The 19,182-nt window shown below is 37.9% G+C and overlaps 1 protein-coding gene across 2 annotated transcripts in view; it reads left to right on the forward strand.

The window, feature by feature from the left end:
- slc12a10.3 (solute carrier family 12 member 10, tandem duplicate 3) overlaps positions 1 to 19,182 on the forward strand; it is a 54,653-nt gene that overhangs the window by 9,697 nt on the left and 25,774 nt on the right. For both annotated transcript variants that reach the window (XM_079464629.1, XM_079464628.1), the window contains exons 2-8: positions 962 to 1,051; positions 8,802 to 8,877; positions 8,960 to 9,055; positions 12,768 to 12,907; positions 13,257 to 13,367; positions 13,484 to 13,595; positions 16,557 to 16,687. In XM_079464629.1, coding sequence (XP_079320755.1) covers positions 962 to 1,051; positions 8,802 to 8,877; positions 8,960 to 9,055; positions 12,768 to 12,907; positions 13,257 to 13,367; positions 13,484 to 13,595; positions 16,557 to 16,687 — 756 coding nt within the window. The remainder of the gene's footprint in view (positions 1 to 961; positions 1,052 to 8,801; positions 8,878 to 8,959; positions 9,056 to 12,767; positions 12,908 to 13,256; positions 13,368 to 13,483; positions 13,596 to 16,556; positions 16,688 to 19,182) is intronic.

Below are 19,182 nucleotides of genomic sequence, written 5' to 3' on the forward strand. Positions count from 1 at the left end.
CAATTACAGTACATCGCGTGCTTTGTTTTGAACTTGTTTTGTTTTGCCTCTGTTGTCGCCTTGGTAACGTTATCTACTTAGCACGAACATACGATTCAACATCACAAAAGATTCAGTGCAACTGTCTGCAACAGCATAACATTTTGACCGGCAATATCTTTATAGGTTAAATCATGGAAGAAACTACCGAATCTAACTTGCCACAACACCCATGGCCTTACGCAATTTTTTGGAAATTGTTGAAAAGAATAACGAGTCTTTCATTTGCCTTCTCTGAGTGAAAAGAATGAGAGAGGAGGAATATACCTGTCTCATTTATCAGGAATGAAGATGGGCTAGATACTTACATAACCAACAGTCTGCTTTCAAGAATTAAAGTTGGAGAAATGTCTAATTACTTAGGGAGAATGTGCTGTAATACGGTTCGGTGAATCCACTTAGATAAATACATATTTGTTTTTAAGATCCTTTTGTTCCATTGCAAGTTTAAATTTAAATAAAAACAGCTTACTGATTACTGTTACAAATAAATGTTAAACCTTGTTGCCTGCTCTCAAGTTGTGTTATTTAATTTTGTTCTAAAGGAAATTATTTGGCTTCAAGGTTTTGGGCATATGAAAATTTAAATAGACATCAGTGTCTGTCTGACTAATTAATGTAATTGTATTAATAGATTGGTGACATTAGAGTCTTGTGCCTAAAACACAAATGAAGAGCCCAACTAAAGAAAACACTGATCACAATTATGGTGATTTGATCTTCTACATGTTAATTTCATGTTCCACATCAAATATGTGGAACTACTGTCCATTATTGAATCATGTTCAACAAAAGTGCTATTTTTTTAGGGTACGGATTTGATTGTACAAAAGTATAATTCCTATCTGACACCAATGACAGCTTGTTAATTTTTATTTTACACCTTGTAAAATGTATATACCATGTCTTTTTGTTAACACAGCCAGGTGAAGAAGATCTCCCCCCCCCACCGGAGGATGATGGCAGACCTAATGTCAAACTTGTTCGCTTTGGATGGGTTCTGGGAGTTATGGTAAGATATATACAGACATATAGCAACAGTAAAGAAAAAACTACAATTTATCTATCGTATTGATTAAATAAATAGAAAGCAAATGACTAAAAGACCACTGTTATCTTTGCGTGTGAAGTTTGTTGTGACATATCAACTATGTCTTGTGCGAAGCAAGATGCCCAAGTCTTAAATTAATAGCAATTTTTATGTAAGCTTTGCCGACCACCACAATTTGTTTTACCAATGGCACAACTACTGTACTCCTGCTTCATAAAGACCATTCCAAGTTACCTTTGAAACTGGTAACCACACCATTTATTCGTAATGTATAGATCATTTTTTATTTATCCTACATAATTCTAGGAGGAACATCTGAAATAAAATATATGCGAAACTCTAAAACCAACAAGTTTTGAATAGGTAGCCACTAAAAAGTGTGTCTCAAATGGACACATCACTGTAATCAGGGGTTAAATTGGGATTTGTTATAGGATACAACTGTATCGGGCTCGACGTGGCCCGATAGAAACCTAGGTCCCTGGCCCAGACATGGTCCACACGCCATTGTTTGATTGTGAGTAGAAAAATGAATGTGGCCCGGATATGGCCCAGAGATTATTGAATGAAGAAGGACTTTGGCCCAGATGTGGCCCACTTTGTGAGTATTTAAGGAGAAACTGAACTGTGAAAAAGATTTGCTCACTCAATTTGACTCTGTTAAATAATCTGAGTTATCTTGATTCTTTGACTGAGTTAAGTTACAGAGTAAATGAACAATGCTCAATGTTCCACATCTACAACTGACTGAAAGTCAGACAGCTTTAGAATAACATCAGGTGTAAATAACAGATGAACACATTAAATGTGTCACAATCTCACCAGAGGTGAATTAAACACTAATAACGTTAGCAAATTCACCTATTAGAGGTACCATCTCCACTTTATTACATTTGTGCATAGAAAATCTTATTGAGAATTAACAGGTTTTGTTTTAAGTCATTATATACGCTCAGCTAAAGGATTATTAGGAACACCTGGTCAATTTCTCATTAATGCAATTATCTAATCAACCAATCACATGGCAGTTGCATCAAATTCATTTAGGGGTGTGGTCCTGGTCAAGACAATCTCCTTAACTCCAAACTGAATGTCAGAATGGGAAAGAAAGGTGATTTAAGCAATTTTGAGCGTGGCATGGTTGTTGGTGCCAGACGGGCAGGTCTGAGTATTTCACAATCTGCTCAGTTACTGGAATTTTCATGCACAACCATTTCTAGGGTTTACAAAGAATGGTGTGAAAAGGGAAAAACATCCAGTATGCCGCAGTCCTGTGGGCGAAAATGCCTTGTTGATGCTAGAGGTCAGAGGAGAATGGGCCGACTGATTCAAGCTGATAGAAGAGCAACTTTGACTGAAATATCCACTCGTTACAACCTAGGTATGCAGCAAAGTATTTGTGAAGCCACAACATGCACAACCTTGAGGCGGATGGGCTACAACAGCAGAAGACCCCACCGGGTACCACTCATCTCCACTTCAAATAGGAAAAAGAGGCTACAATTTGCACGAGCTCACCAAAATTGACATGGCTCCATCATGCCTTGTTACCACTGTGCTGGCTGGCTGGTGGTGTATTGGTGTGGGGGATGTGTTCTTGGTTTCGGCCTACCTGAGCTTTGTTTCTGACCATGTCCATCCCTTTATGACCACCATGTACCCGTCCTATGATGTCTACTTCCAGCAGGATAATGCACCATATCACAAAGCTCGAATCATTTCAAATTGGTTTCTTGAGTTCATGAGTTCACTGTATTAAAATGGCCCCCACGGTCACCAGATCTCATCTTTGGGATGTGGTGGAACGGGAGCTTTGTGCCCTGGATGTGCATCCCACAAATCTCCATCAACTGCAAGATGCTATCCTATCAATATGGGCCAACATTTCTAAAGAATGCTTTCAGCACCTTGTTGAATCAATGCCACGTAGAATTAAGGCAGTTCCGAAGGCAAAAGGGGGTCAAACACAGTATTAGTATGGTGTTCCTAATAATCCTTTAGGTGAGTGTATGTACATAGATAAATATCTCGATCTCACCACAGCCTTTGACGCCGTGAATTATGATGTCCTTTTTGGGCGTCTAGACCATTTCATTGAAAAATACCACTGTAGCAGCTCGCAAAACATCCTGCCTAGATGACATCTCAGCTTGGATGAAAGAGCATCACCTGCAGCTGAACCCGGCCAAGACAAAACTACTCGTGTTTCCGGCACACCCCACGGTCCAACACAATCTCACTATCCAGCTTTGCAAGTCCACTATCACTCCCTCCGAATCAGCCAGGTCATATTTGATAAGCAGCGGTCCTTCAATTATCACATTGCAAAGACAACGCGATCATGCCGATATGCCTTATTCCTTATTTCTATGCCTTAACATTCGCAAGGTTACACTGAACATGCGGCACAACTCCTTGTCCAGGCCCTGGTCATCTCAAGGTTTACTGCAATGCTCTCCTTGCTGGTCTTCCTGCAAAGGCTATCAAACCACTTAAGCTGGTTCAAAACACATTTCATCTCTCTCCACTGGCTACCGGTTGAAGCCCAGATCAGATTCAAGTCACTGATGTTTGCATACAGGACTATCACTGGATCTGCACCGGCATACTTTCACACCCTACCACACTCCATCAGCCCATCAAGAACCCTGCGTTCAGCAAACGAGCGGCGCCTTGTAATGCCTTCTCAGAAGGGCACTAAATCCCTTTCCCGCTCATTCTCCTTCACAACTCCTTCCTGGTGGAACATTCTTCCCAATGTGTTCCGGTCAACCACATCTCTCACAACCTTCAAAAAACTACTTAAAACACACCTCTTCGGCAAAAACTTGACAGAATACTTGACAGAATCTGATACGGGCTTCAAACGGTAGCCAGTGGAGACAGATGAAAAGGGGTGTCACATGAGCCTTTTTGTAAGACGAGGCGTGCTGCTGCGTTTTGAACCAGCTGAAGTGGAAAGTTAAAGTTTTAACCTTTATATGCGTCCACCGGGCAATATAAAGAGGAAACATAATGATTTGTATTAAGGAGCTTGGCAATAATTTCCGACTCAGTTTATTCCTATGTAAGAGACTTTTGTGTTATTTTAGACTCAGAATTGTTCCTAAGTAAAAAAATGACCTCTGCTGTTATTAAGACTTTTTATTAATTACGGACCATTTCTAAAATAATAACATTTCTGAAGAAGGTTTTTCATGCTTTTATTGACTCTCGATTAGACTATTGCAATTCACTGTACATGGGTCTCCCAGTCATCTTTAGGACGACTCTAGATGGTTCAAAATTCGGGGCAAGGCTATTGACCAGGGCAAGGAAATATGATCACACCACCCCTATTTAAGATTACCTCCTTTGCAGGGGTGTAGCTACATGGTGGACATGGGTGGCCACGGCTACCCCTGAGTGATGGATGGCCACCTTTCTGGCCACCTCTGTTGTGCGAATCAGTTTTAAGATGTGTGTCTGAGTTTACAGAGTGCTGCAGCGCAGATCATTTAGCATATGCAGTGAATTACTGTGAGACATTATCTCGTGTTAACATGATGTCATACGATGAACAAGTGATACACACAGTCTGAGTGCTATAGCTGAACAGTTTCTAATCGTTTAATCGTTAGTTACCACGTACCAGGGAGGTTCATTGTGAACCGAAGGATCAGGTCAGAAAAATCTGTCTTTTTAACTTGATCAACAAACTATGTTAATTGAAGAATTGGTGTAAATTAAAGTTGAAGTTAAATAATTTCTATCTGTAAGGATCTTTTGGTCACCCCAATAACATTGCTGGGTCTTACCTGGCCCCCTCTAAAAAAAAGTATTGGCTACGCCCCGGCTCCATTGGCTTCCGGTCCAGTTTAGGGTTCAGTTTAAGATTTAATTGTTTGTTTTAAAGCTCTTAATTATCAGGCTCCATCTTATCTTAAGGACCTTCTGAATCCACTGACATCCACTCGACATTTAAGATCCTCTGACAAGGCTCTCTTATCTGTCCCTCACTCCCGCCTTTTCGGTTGCTGCCCCATGTCTTTGGAATCAGCTGCCTCTGGACATCTGCCTTGCATCTTCCGTTCCAGCTTTTAAATCCAAACTGAAAACTCACCTTTACTCCCTGTTTTTTTTATTTATATATATATATATATATATATATATATATTGTTTTGCTATTTTATTTCTATATTCTTTTGATCTTAAGGCTTACTGTTTTCTGTGAATTCATTTTCTCATGTGTATAGTTGTTGTTGTTTTAGTTGACTCTGTGAAGCACTTTGGACAGCTCTGCTGTATATTTGATTTTTTTGATTTGATTCAATTTATTGTCATTACACACATACAAGTACAGTGCAACGAAATGTATTTTTAGAAGAAGATAAAGCATAACATGGGGAAGGTGGGGAGAAAAACATGTACACAATACACCAAAGACAAGACTTGCAACAGGGATAGGTAATCCAGTTCCGACAAGCAGCATCTGATTCTGCTGCCATGATGGCGCCGCATGCAGACCCACTTGTCAGGCTGGCGGGTCAAAGCGACGAAGGCATTGGATCTGGGTGTGAGTGGCCGCCCTCGAGTGCGGCCTATGTTTGTGTCTGTGTGGAAAAGTCTGTGTGTAATAGTCTATGCAGGTGTTTCAGTAGAAATTAGGGAGGGACAAGAGCGTCTCTCCGTACTGCTCTCCTCAGGGTTGAATTTCAGCAGCAGCCTTGGCCAAGGCTGATACGGGGGAGTCGAAAGAGATAAGATTGAATGTTTGGTCTTTGGGCGAGCAACCGCATTCCATTTAGACGGCTACTCTCTTTGTCCAAAATGGTCTCCAAGAGTATCAATTTTCCTTTGCAAAGTCGTGAGCTTCTCCGTGATAGAATCCATATTGCGGTTAATAGTCTCATTTCCAGAGCCGACCGCTCTTCCCACGACTTCCATCATAACGGGCAGCCTTGTGAGACTTTTGAGAGCTGTTACCGTTTTCTTAATTTCTCGATAACAAACGGCACAGCCTAATCCAATCAGCATAATACCTGTTATCATGGTTCCGAATAGGTAGACATCTTCAATGTCCTCCACGGAAAGAGGAGCCAGACACACGATCCGCCATCTCTCCCAGGCGTCCATCGTGTAGCCAGCTGCAAACGTTCCGTCAGGGCAGGCAGGTTCCCCCGAACCCAAGCTTCTCGTCGAGAAGATCGTGTCAATAGCGTTTAGAGACCATTTGATCAGATCCATAATTTCAGTTGTAGAGCAGTGCAGAGAAAATCTCTCAAAAGATGATACGAGACGAGACACAAGGTCAGCAGGAAAGTAAAGGGGAGGACGGGAGCAAGAGAAAATGCGACTGCCTCCGTTGAGAGAGCGAAGAGAAAATGTGCTATACAAATAAATTTTACTAAAGAAAAACACTGTGTCTTTGCTCCACGTTGCATTCTTATAATAATGCAGAAAGAACCTAAAAATGCCTTCAATTACACAGGTTGAGGTATCCAACATCTTTGTACCTGGATGCAGTAGCGGTTTTAGGCACGGGCGAACCGGGCAGTTGCCCGGGGCGCCATTTTATAAATATAAAGTTGCGTATCATCAGCATAACAGTGAAAGCTAACTCTGTGTCACTTTATTATATCTCCTAGAGGTATCATGTATAATGCGAGGAGCATAGGCCCTAAGACGGAGCCCTGTGGTACACTGTACTGGACTTGCGATTTGCCTGACACTTCATTGTTTATTGTTACATATTAAAAATGGTTGGATAAATAAGATCCAAACCTTTTCAAAGCTATTCCCTTATTGCCGACATAATTTTCAAAACTATGTAGGAGCGTGCTGTGGTCAATGGTGACGAATGCAGCACTAAGATCTAGCAGCACAAATAAGGAGATACAACCTTGGTCAGACGCCAACAGCAGATCATTTGTAACTCTGTACTGTGGTGTGCTCTGAATCCAGACTGGAAATCTTCATTGATGTCATTCCTTTGGAGGAACATAATTGAGTTGTGACTACTTTTTCAAGAACTTTAGATTTGAAAGGTAGATTCGATATAGGTCTGTAGTAAACTAGTTATCCAGGGTCAAGATAGGGTTTTTTGACAAGGGGCCTTATAACAGCTACCTTATATGCTTTAGGCACATGTCCTAGTGTCAGAGATGAGTTAATAATGCTAAGAAGAGTATCTATAATTTCTGGGAGCATCTCTTTCAGTAGATTTGTAGGTATATGGTCTAGCATGCATGTAGTTGATTCAGATGATCTAATGATTTTAGATAGTTCATCGTGATCTATGGTAGAACATAAGGCGTTGTTAGTTGTTTGTTCAGCGGGTTTCACTTCTGGTTGCATAGCTATAATGTTTTCTCTAATATCTTGGATTTGTTTTGTGAAATAATAATTTATGTAGTTCATGAATTCATCACTGCTATGTTGGTATACAAATTCAGATGTCGCTGACGATTTATTTTTGATTAATTTAGACACTGTGTTAAATAAAAACCTAGGGTTGTGCTGGTTTTCTTCTATTAGTGATGAAAGGTAGGCGGATTTAGACGTTTTAGTTCTAGTTCATAATGGTTTTAATCAATTAAATTAAATAAAAAAATATTATAAACTCATAATGTATATATATTTTACATATGTTTGGTAAAGTCATTACAGCTGCAATAATGGAAATTTCTCAGTAACAAGTTTCTCAGTTTCTTCTAGTGCTTTTCACCGCTGTTAAAATGATGAGCCTTACTCAACAAATTAGATTTTCCACGAAGATGTAATCTATAAACATTATACATGAGGTTACTCACCCTTTAAACATTCAAATCTTAAACTTAAAATCTCCACCAGGTCCACAAAGGCCAAAAATAGTTGTGAGCAAGCGAAGAAACCATCTTGAGTGAATACTAGGGGTGTGACGAGACACTTATCCCACGAGAAGAGACTCAAGACGAGAATGATTCCCAGGAGAAACAACACAGTGCCAAATCCACCGATGCATGATCTCTACCTGCTGCATGACCGTTTCACCAGCAAGTGGTCCAAGTCGGTTCTGACGAACACTAAAGCAAGAAATGCAGATACTTTTTATATGCTGGCTGTACAGTCCACTCATCCAGTCAATTAAGTGAATGTATTTGTTCTCAACATGCTTCTTTGCTTCAAAGACTAATGGCATTGAAATATTTCCATTCCTAACCTCATTATTTTCTCACCATGTTTTCACATTTGAGCTTAGCTCCCTTTTGCATAGCAAATAAGTTTGAAGGACCACATTAAAGAAAATTCAACTTTAAAGATTGAGGGTCAACAGCACAACTAAAAGAAAAACTGATCACCCGAATGATCATTTACAAAAAAAATTCAAACCTCACTAAGAGCTTTTGTAGATGCAACAGTGTTGCCAGTATATTACTGTAAAATGGCTGGTAAGGTCTAACAAGTGCATACACTAGATGAGGCGCAAACATGACACGGAGCAGAGCGAGACCGTCAGCCTATATGTCAGTGTGATGCCGGAAAAAGACTTCTGCCTAATTCTGACTCTCTCATTCCCCACTAACATTAGAGTTAGGATTAGGTGTGGGGCAGGTTGGGATAAACAGATTTTGCAGCAGAATCAATGAGGGGAGTCGTAATCTGGCGTGGAGTAAAAATTCGGAACAAGCCCGGATGGCCGCAGCCCAATTTAAACCCTCACTTGAATGAGTTTGCTGCTGTTGTGTTTCAGATACGCTGTATGTTGAACATCTGGGGAGTCATAATGTTTCTACGACTTCCATGGATCACATCTCAAGCTGGAATCAGTAAGTAAATCATTATCCATTTCTCTTATTGGAACATTTTCTTTCAAACAAACTTCTTTAAAATGACATATTGTACTTACAGTTCTCACCATGGTCATTATCGGTATGTCTGTTATCGTCACAACCATAACAGCAACGTCAGTGTCTGCAATCTCTACCAATGGAAAGGTCTACTCTGGTGAGTAACTCTAGTGGTCATCAACTGCACTGCAAAAACTTTTATAGTCAGTTTTTTTGTCTTGTTCTTCAGTATAAATATCAATATCAATATCAAGAAACCTGAAAGGGATAGTTCATAAACCGCGTATAAAGAAAAATTATACATAGAAATATACATATAAAAACATAACATATATGTTCATGTGTCAAGTCAAGTCAAGTCAGCTTTATTTATATAGCGCTTTTTACAATTTTCATTGTTACAAAGCAGCTGTACAAGAAAACTTTGACTATAAGTAAAACATAAAAGGTTATGGAAGTCAAAACACAGTTCAAATATCAGACACACAATAAATTACTATATGCAGAGTTAATTAAATAGGACTATCAAATTCTAGCAGCCCCCCCGGCCAGGCAAACAGTGCAAAACAGTATGCAAACGGTGGCGAGGAACCCAAAAGTCTATTGGAGGAGAAAAAAAACCTCAGAGGGACACCAGGCCTAACCAGGGGATTCCAGTTCCCCTCTGGCAAAAACTGCTGCCTCTTGCACAACAAGGCAAAATAAAAAACAAATTTAGATTTAAAATTATCATTAATAATCTAATAGCGACTGAAGTTTTGTAGAGTCGCCACGTCCTTTGTCCAACATTTGTCAGGTCTGGGAATGGATTGCGCCCTGCCCGCTCCGGTAGCCTTGGACTGCGTCCTGCCCGCTCTGGTAACCTTGGAACAATGAGACAAGACTGGCTGAGAGTAGAGTACTGTTCTGTACTCTTTGATGCAACAAATGCATCAGTTGTTATTGGAAGTGTCCCTGGTTCCCACAGATATAAAAATATATGTCAAATACTTGTCCTATATGCCACATATATTTAAAAATATTACAAAAATGTTTTCTTTTATATATGTCACAAATATTTGAAAGAAATATAGCTGCAAGCAGCAATTACGGGGATCAAGCTGTGGCCAAATTTCGTGTCAATATAAAAAAGTGTTGCAAAGTTCAAAAAAGTATGTTTACTAAATAATTCAAATTGGCGGACAGAAAGTATGGTGGAATATGACAACTGTGATATAAAACAACTCTGCTTCAGCCCACAAATATACTAATGTCAATTACCATTACCATTATGTTGATTGCTTCATATGTAATAAGCATTTGAAAAAAATTGCATTATAGCTCTTCTCTTTCATATAAGTCATTTCAGAACTTGACCTTGATGAACCATTCCAAGTTCCGTAGCGATACATTATTGCGTTCGTAAAATACATAATTGTATTACAAAATTTAAAATGGGCGACGCCCACAATGGATAAATGAGGAAGGGTTCGATTTACCATGCCTCAAGGAATCAAATAAGATCACTCTTATGATTTTACACTAACGTTTTCAAAAGTCGAATGCAAAATGAGCCATTTTTTATATCTAGACCAGTAGGTGATGCTGTGCCGAAACTTTGTATGTTACCTCATATTATGACTTCGATGACATGTACCATGTTTCGTATCGATACACAAAGGTTTGACGAAGATACAGCACCAAATAAATTCTGATTCGGAGATATTCTGATACCTTTTTGTCTGCTGTGTCTCTAGATGCTGCATACCAAATTTTTTGCAAATTGGGCAAACCGTCTAGGAAGAGTTTAAAATTGTATTTGTTTTTGAAAAATTCAAAATGGCTAGACAATTTTCATATTGGAATATGACATCATATATCGGCATGGGCCAAGGGTTCAAAGGGAAAAAATTATTCAAGGATGTACTGTTCAAAAGTTATAGACAAAAACGTATTGGGAAGTTTGGACTGTTGGTGGTGCTATGGAGTTTGGGTTAGAGACTACATATTTGCCATGGTAACAGTTCAGACTGTCCTCTGTGCGTGTGCCAAATTTCACAATTATCCCATTTACGGTTCTATGGGCTGCCATAGATTTCCATGGCAGAAGAAGAAGCGAAAGAATAATAATAACACTAACGGAAGCAATAGGTGTCACTTGACCCCTGATTACATGTTAATATGGATAAAGAATACCATTACAATTAGGGTGATCAGTATCTACTTTAGTTGGGCTGTTGAGTCTTGACATTAACTTGGTTTTCTCTCTTTGTTGTGGTGTTTTATAAAAAAAACATCCTAATACGTTGGTTAGATTCATATTTATATTTTGCTTATCCTCATGCCATCCCAAATGTATATTACTTTATTTGGTTTAACACAAACAAATAAATGATCTCCAGGGCTCAAAATGGCAAAGTTCAGAAAAAGCACATATTCAACATTAATGTAATGCAAATGTTGTCCAGTGGTGTAATATATGTTTCTGAAGTGAAGCACTTGTGAGAGAAATCAAATAATATTTTGAATTTATTTAATGCACTGTTAGCACTTACAAGCTATTTCTACGGTAATTTACTGGCAACCGACTGTTGACAGCTTGTTACTATAGGCATGTTAAAGTAAACTACTGCAATGAATGTTTTAAGATACATCATTAAAAAGATCTGTTAACTCACTTAAGTTATACTGTCTTAGACCATATTTTCATGATGAAAGACGGAAAAGTTTTAGCTTTTTGTTTTTTAAATGTTTCATGACAGCGTTTTCAAAATGGTCTCCATTTGCACAGATCTAGGAAAACGGCTAGAAAACAATGTAGTATGCACGCCAGGCCATTAGATGTTGTGTAAAGAAAAATGACCTGCCATAGTCGAGCAGTGAGAGCTCACGGTACGGGAAGCCGCCACATTACATCTATCAAGATATCACCAGATGAGAATCAAACACAAACAACATTAACATCTTCACTTATTACAGACACAACTTTCACTTTATTTCAGTCAGCTGTCTAAGATCTTATTGAGAATTAACAGAGATTCAACTCTAGTTCATAGTGGTTTCATTATGTTGTAAGTCACCATTTTGGTGATCAGACTTTTTTCCGCTTTTCTCTATTGGTAACTGCATTAGTGTTTTCTAATATAAATTTATTCAATAACATAAGATGTATTGGTATGGATTTCATACCAGTATTTACATTTATTCAACGCTTTTATCCAAAGCGACTTTTTACTATACATAGAGTATGCACATATATTTGCTCTAACATCTAATAGAAAATGTGTATGTGCAAGTCAAGAGCTCAACTAAAGCAAACACTGATCACAATAATGGTGATTTTTTGAAATATATAAATTGTTTTTTGAACCAAGCCATAAATATAATTTGAGAAAAAAATATTAAATTTTTTTGTAACAAGTTTATGTAATTTTTTGGTAAAAGCTTAATTTTTTTCAGTGTAATTAAATCTTTTGTCTCTATATTGTGACTTCAATGTTAGAAATTATAATGCAACTTTTTTTTCTCGTAATTCACTTTTGTCTGTCTCACACCACTTCATGATCATTTTCGCACCATATGTTCACTTTTGGGCTTGGCATCCTTTTGCAAAACACAGATATTTAAAGCACACGTTTATGTTTAGAAAGAATTCACCTTAAAAAGAATGAGAGCCAACAGCACACAATATCACTGAACTACTAACGGTGACATTTCTATGATTTTACATTTCAACCTCAATAAGAGCTTTTATGATGTATGACTTACAGTAACTAGCTGGAAACAGTGTTGCCAATACTGTAGAAATAGCTGGTAAGGGCTAACAGCGTGTGTAGTGTAAAGTTGTCATTAATAATTTTTGCAACTAATATGTTCCTATATTTATCCAGGTGGCACCTACTTTATGATTTCTCGAAGTCTGGGTCCTGAGCTGGGAGCACCTATTGGTCTGCTCTTTTCATTTGCCAATGCTCTTGCTTGCTCACTCAATACAGTGGGGTTTGCAGAGACTGTCAGAGATGTACTTAAAGTGAGACATACACAATAACATACGGTTGATGAATGTTCTTGTGGTGTTTTATTTATTCTTGTATATCTGCAAACTCAAATAAAAATGTACTTTTAAATGGGTAAAAATGTGGTTAAAGAGCGAGACAGGAATCGGCTTGAATGACTTGTTGCTGATGTTTTCATTTATTTTTAAAAGTAAACAATGGTGACAGGAATGTATACTACATAAAACAGAAAACAAAGACATTTTAGATAACTTCTATTATGTTAAATGCTATATTTAGACACTAGAATGGCATGTCATTGTTAACCACATATCCTCTCACGCTTGTTATACTTTAACTCTCATACAAAAAACATTCTCCCAGGACAACAATGCTGAGATGGTGGACCCTGTCAATGATGTGCGAATTGTAGGGGCAATTACTGTTGTTATTCTCCTCCTCATCACACTTGCTGGCATGAGTTGGGAGGCTAAGGTATTTCATACTCTGTTACTGTATCTTCCTGTCAGCACTGCACCTTTGATTTCCCACTAATGTCACTTTTATTGCCAATTCATGTGATGTTTTTCTTTGTTTTTCTCGGACCACAGGCTCAGATTCTATTCTTCATTGCACTCTTACTAGCCTTAGCAAACTATTTTGTTGGAATATTTATTCCTGCAAACAAAGAGAAGCAGTCTGTGGGATTCTTCAGCTTCAAAAGTGAGTATGCCGATGCAAACATGCAATCCTAAAATAATGCTGCCTTTAACCATGCTGCAAACAGCCAAATCTGTCATTGCCAAACATGGTGAAAGACCAGTTTGCTCACCAGATAAACAGTCAAAAATTTGATTTCACATTGATGTCACCATAAGCTTTCAAAATGCTCCTGATGTGGTCACAATGTAACCACACTCACTGTGTGCTCAAACTGTGTGCTTAGAGGTTTAGATGTTACCGTTTTGTTGATCAGTGTTTGTTAGGCAAAAATAGCCAATTTTCATATCTCTGGACCAATAGGTGAACTAAAGCATGTGCCAACAAAACACAGACAGTTTCACTTACCGCGTAATTTGCCATGTTATCAGATGAGGCATTCCTCTATGTGTATGACAAATTTCCAAACCTTCTATGGGCTGTCATAGACTCATAGACATAGGTGTTTGCTTTAGTTGAGCTCTTGCTCCCTGACTAGGGCTGCATGATTTGAGGATAATGTCACAATTAATGAGATTAAAATAGCGATGTGCGGTTACGATAAACTGGGTATAATGAGTCAACTTGGTTGCTATCAAGGACAATGCAAACACAGATAATTGAAAATGCAAAAGAGATATACAGTTCAAACTAGCAACAAGGACTAGAATTGCAATTTGAAGTTTTCAAATTAAAAATAAATGCTTTACTGAATTAAATTATCTTAAAAATATATATATTCTCAACAGTACAGGTAAATTAAACAAATAGAACAGAAATACGGTTGTACACATTTTTAGGAAATAATTCCAACAAACGGACATTTAAGCAGATTGTACTTTGTATGAACTCTTTTGAAAAAGAAACTGGATATAAATGTGTGGATCACTCTGTAAAACTTAAACCTCTATAATCTTTGTTGTTACTCAATCAACTGGTGAATCCTCAGTTTTGCAAATTCTGCCCAGTACCTCTCTCTGCTCATTGTCTGATATCCTGAAACCAAAATATCGCCAAATAACAGCATTTTTGTGAGTAGTGTTTGCTTTAGTTGAGCTCTTGATCCCTGACTAGGTAGCATTTTTTCTGGGCACTAGTTCGGTGACGGCCTACTCTGCATCCATTTCTCCCGTCTCCACACTGCGCCCCGCAAGTCATGTGACCAAGCAGACGCACCACCACCACTTTTTTTTTCTCGCATAGAAAATGGGCCTATATCTCTTAAAATGGATGTCTTGTCACATTCACGAATGCACTGTTTCTTTAATATAATCGCAACATTTTGCCGTCAATCGCATAGCCTGACATCACGATTGCGATAATATTAATCGTGCAGCACTATCCCTGACTCAAGTCAAGTTAAATATTTCTCTGTTTAAATTTGAGCTTTTGTGCACTAATAAAAGATAAAGGGTTGTTTTGATATTAAGTTTTTGTAGTGTTCATTAAGATTAAATTGTATTTATATGTCGACTTCAGTGTTTCTTTAACATGTCAATTCATAAGAGTTAATCAATTATTACAAAACAACAAAATGGGTCAATTTAAAAATACATACAAATTAATTTGGCTGTAGTCCACCACTGCCTATACAGCCCACCAAAGAATCACTGGTATAATGCAATGTAAGTCTTTTTACATTGCAACAGCACGCCTCGTCTTCCAACAGCCCAAAAGGGCTCATGTGACACCCCTTTTCATCTCTCTCCACTGGCTACCGGTTGAAGCCCGTATCAGATTCAAGTCACTGATGCTTGCTTACAGGACTATATCTGGATCTGCACCGGCATACTTTCACACACTTTTTGATGCAGCAAGTGAATCAGTTATTATGGGAAATATTCCTGGTTCCAGTTGATCTAACTAATGCAGCCTAAATCCTCAGAGGATTTATAATATAGTTTTCTATACAAAATTGAAAAGATGTGTATTTAATCTAGATTTAAACTGACAGAATGTGTCTGCCTCCTGGACAGTACAAAGAAGACTGTTCCAAAGTAGGCGCTAGACAGGAAAAGGATCTGCACTTGATTTTGAAATTTGAGGTATTACCAACTGACCTGAGGCCTGAGAATGTAGTGTACGTGAAGGACTGTAATAAAAGAGAAGCTCACTCAGGTATTTAGGAGGTTAACCATGTAGGGTTTTATAGGTAATCAGTAAGATTTATAAGTGTATGCGTTGCTTAATAGGTAACCAGTGCAACGATGATAGAACCGGGCTAATATGCTCATACTTTAAATTTGTGTAAGAACCTGAGCTGCTTTGTTTTGAACTAACTGGAGTTTTTGTTACAGGCCCATAGGGCAGCCACCTAATAGTGCGTTAAAATAATCTAGTCTTGACGTCATGAATGCATGAATTATCTTCTCTGCATCTGATAGTGACAGCATATGACGTAGTTTCTTAAAATGGAAAAAATTGGTTTTACAGGTGTTGGCAACATGGCTTTCAAATGACAGAGTCCTATCAAATAAAACAAAAAGGTTTTTATGGAACATCCATCAATTGTTAAACTGTATTCTCGGTGCTTCGTCTGATGGTTTTTCGTTCAATAAGTAACATTTCTGTTGTTACTCATGCTGATTTTTATATCGACTATGCATTCCATTATCATGTCAATATCAGGCATTCAGAAGACACAATATTCTGGCTCCTCAGGGGACGTATTTTCAACATCATCAATGACATAGAATATATGCATTTTGGACATGCCTTTGTTTGGTGGGATTATACCTGTTGAAAATCCACACTATTCAAAATCCAACACTTAATAAGCTTAAAAAGCAGGTCTTGGATCACTAAGCTAAAACAGAAATACCATTTTAAGCCTTGCTGAGAAACAAGACTATACTTATCACTTTACATTACCAGAACTAACAACAAAAAGGAAGGACCAGCAAGAGAATCTCTCAAACATTATTTTGTGACCATATTGCAGGTTGATTATTAACAGCCAAAATGACCACACTTTTGATTTTCCAGCTGAGATCTTCGTTGAGAATCTGCTGCCTTCATTTCGAGGAAAAGATGGTAATTTCTTCAGGATGTTTTCCATTTTCTTCCCAGCTGCCACAGGAATTCTGTCTGGGGTCAACATCTGTGGGGATCTCAAGGTATTTTTTCTATTTAAAGTATTACGTTTGCAGGAAAAAAATTATAAATACGTATTTATACAGTATACATGTATATATATTCAGTTCGCTAAAGTTGGGCTCTTAACTTTAGTGCTTATAATATTGTTCCAATAAAAACACTTTTGCATTAATAAAGAAAAACAATGTTTAAAGTTAAAGATGGGGTTTTACACACAGTTTCTGCAAATGTCATATTAATCTTGAGTACCTATACAGTAGTATTATATACAGTAGTCATATTCTCGAAGAGTTTTTAGTTTGATCAAATTTAGAAAAGAAGGATACAGACTGTACGATTATTGCATGGGGGACGGAACTACAGCACAAGCACACAATGCATATTCAAATTTGACCTTCGCGCTGTTTACATTATACACGTACGTGCCGATTGTCACAGACATATGACTTAATTTTACTTAGTGTGTGCAGTTGATGTCCTGCATCTTTTAGCGCTGGAATCACACCATCCATCAGTTTGAAACAATCTCCAAATCCAGCCTTATATTACCGTTAATATAACATTCATCACCAAAATTTAGCAACCAAACACTGCCGAGTGTAATAGCATTTATGGGTGTGCTGCTCTTTCTCACGCTGGCTGGTTGAGATGTGGACGTGGTCTTTCTCTCGCACGTGGGTGTGCTTTTTCGCTCAGTGAATGACTCGGGGGGGGGGGGTGCTTTTCTGGGATCCCTGTTAAGAAACAAAAAATGTATAAAAAACTTTCTGAAACAAGTTGCAATGCTGGGGGAGTGTATCGAGCACAGAAATGCTACATTATATATCCAACAAGTTGATTATGTTAAGCATGAGAAGCCAACACATTTAACAGTGTAAGAGGGCTTTCACACCTGACTCATTAAGTGACTCACTAGTTGCACTAGTGTTCGTTTTTCTTTTTGGCCGGTTTGTTTGGGCAGGTGTAAATGCAGCAATCGTACTCGAGTGCGGTCCAAAAGCGGACCAAATATGCATACCGAGACCTCCTTGAAGAGGTGGTCTAGGTACGCTTTCAAACAAACCCTGGAGAATGAGAGTCAGAAAGAGCTTTATTACCAAGTTTGCTTGGACACACAAGCCTCCAGTGCACATACAGGTTGAAAAAGTGACAAGGGACAGGTAACAAAACGTAAAAATAAATATGTGAGAGACAATACACATTTGACAATATTAGACAAAAAGACAGTAGGCAGTATATTGTAAGTACAGATGTGCTATATACAAATTATACTGTGTTATATACAAGTTATGCAGGGGAATGTGAATATTATATCAATAATATATATATATATATATATATAATAAATATGAGTATATACAGGGTAGTCAACTAGAATGCTTCCTATCGCTGTGTTGAGTGCCGCCGTTGGGGAAGTGTTGGAGTTTAAAAACATGTGAAACTAGTTTGCAAAATTTCCGCCAGGTGGAGCAAAGGAAGAGTTGGCACCTTAAGTACTTAATCACATGTAGCCTACTGTGAAACAATGAAATCCAATGTGATAAATTCCCTATTACCTGCCAGGAGGCAACGCAATAACGATTAAAACAAGAGTTATTCAGGTTTATAATCTAACAAAAAAGCGATATAGGCGGATAATTGAGCCAAATGCAGGACATTGTAAAGTAATCATTAAAAGAAAAATCATTAGATCAAATGTGTAATGATCACAGAGGTTCAAATAAGGATTTATTCTGCCATTTATTCATTTTTTTTCTGTCAGTCTAAAGTGACTGCATATTCCTGATAGATGTAAGAACACACTATTATAATAAAAAATAACCATGCACTGTCTTTTCTGTCCTTATACGAGCAAACTGTTGTGAGTTCCACAACCACAGTTTAATACGTCCCTATTCACAGGTAAGCTTTTATAATAAATGTATCTTTATTTAAGGATAATCTTATTTCCACCACAGTGAACATTTTGAATGCAACAGCGCGTTAAAAGCCAATGTGGGCAGAACCTTTAATGTACCGGAGAAAGTAAACTGCACAAGGCGAAAATATCTAACATAACATTATTATTAATGAGCTACACTGTGAAAAATGTTCCGTAGTTTTTACAGAAAAATACTGGCCGCTGTGGTTGCCAGTAAACTACTGTAAAATGTTTGTATTGTTCTTTAAAGTCACCTTTATTGTGATCAGAGTTTGCTTTATTTGGGATCTTTCATCCTTCATCTGTTAAACGGCATTTGTCTTTTGGCTGCATGGACAGTGTTTTGTATATTTAACTTTGCATATAGAAGTTTATAGTCTGTCTGATGTTTGACCTGTGTTTTGACTTGCATAACCTTATTGGTTTTTTGACATTTTTCTGGTGTTATTTACATTTAGTCATTTAGCAGACGCTTTTATCCAAAGCGACTTAAAAAGAGTTAGGGGAGCAATAAGCGATATGTCATACAAAGAGCAGTACAATAGGTGCTAATACAAAGTTACTAGTTTCAACAAAAGCTAGATTACTACCTGT

This window comes from Barbatula barbatula (genome assembly GCF_947034865.1).
Source record: "Barbatula barbatula genome assembly, chromosome: 1".
In the NCBI taxonomy this organism is placed as follows: Eukaryota; Metazoa; Chordata; class Actinopteri; order Cypriniformes; family Nemacheilidae; genus Barbatula; species Barbatula barbatula.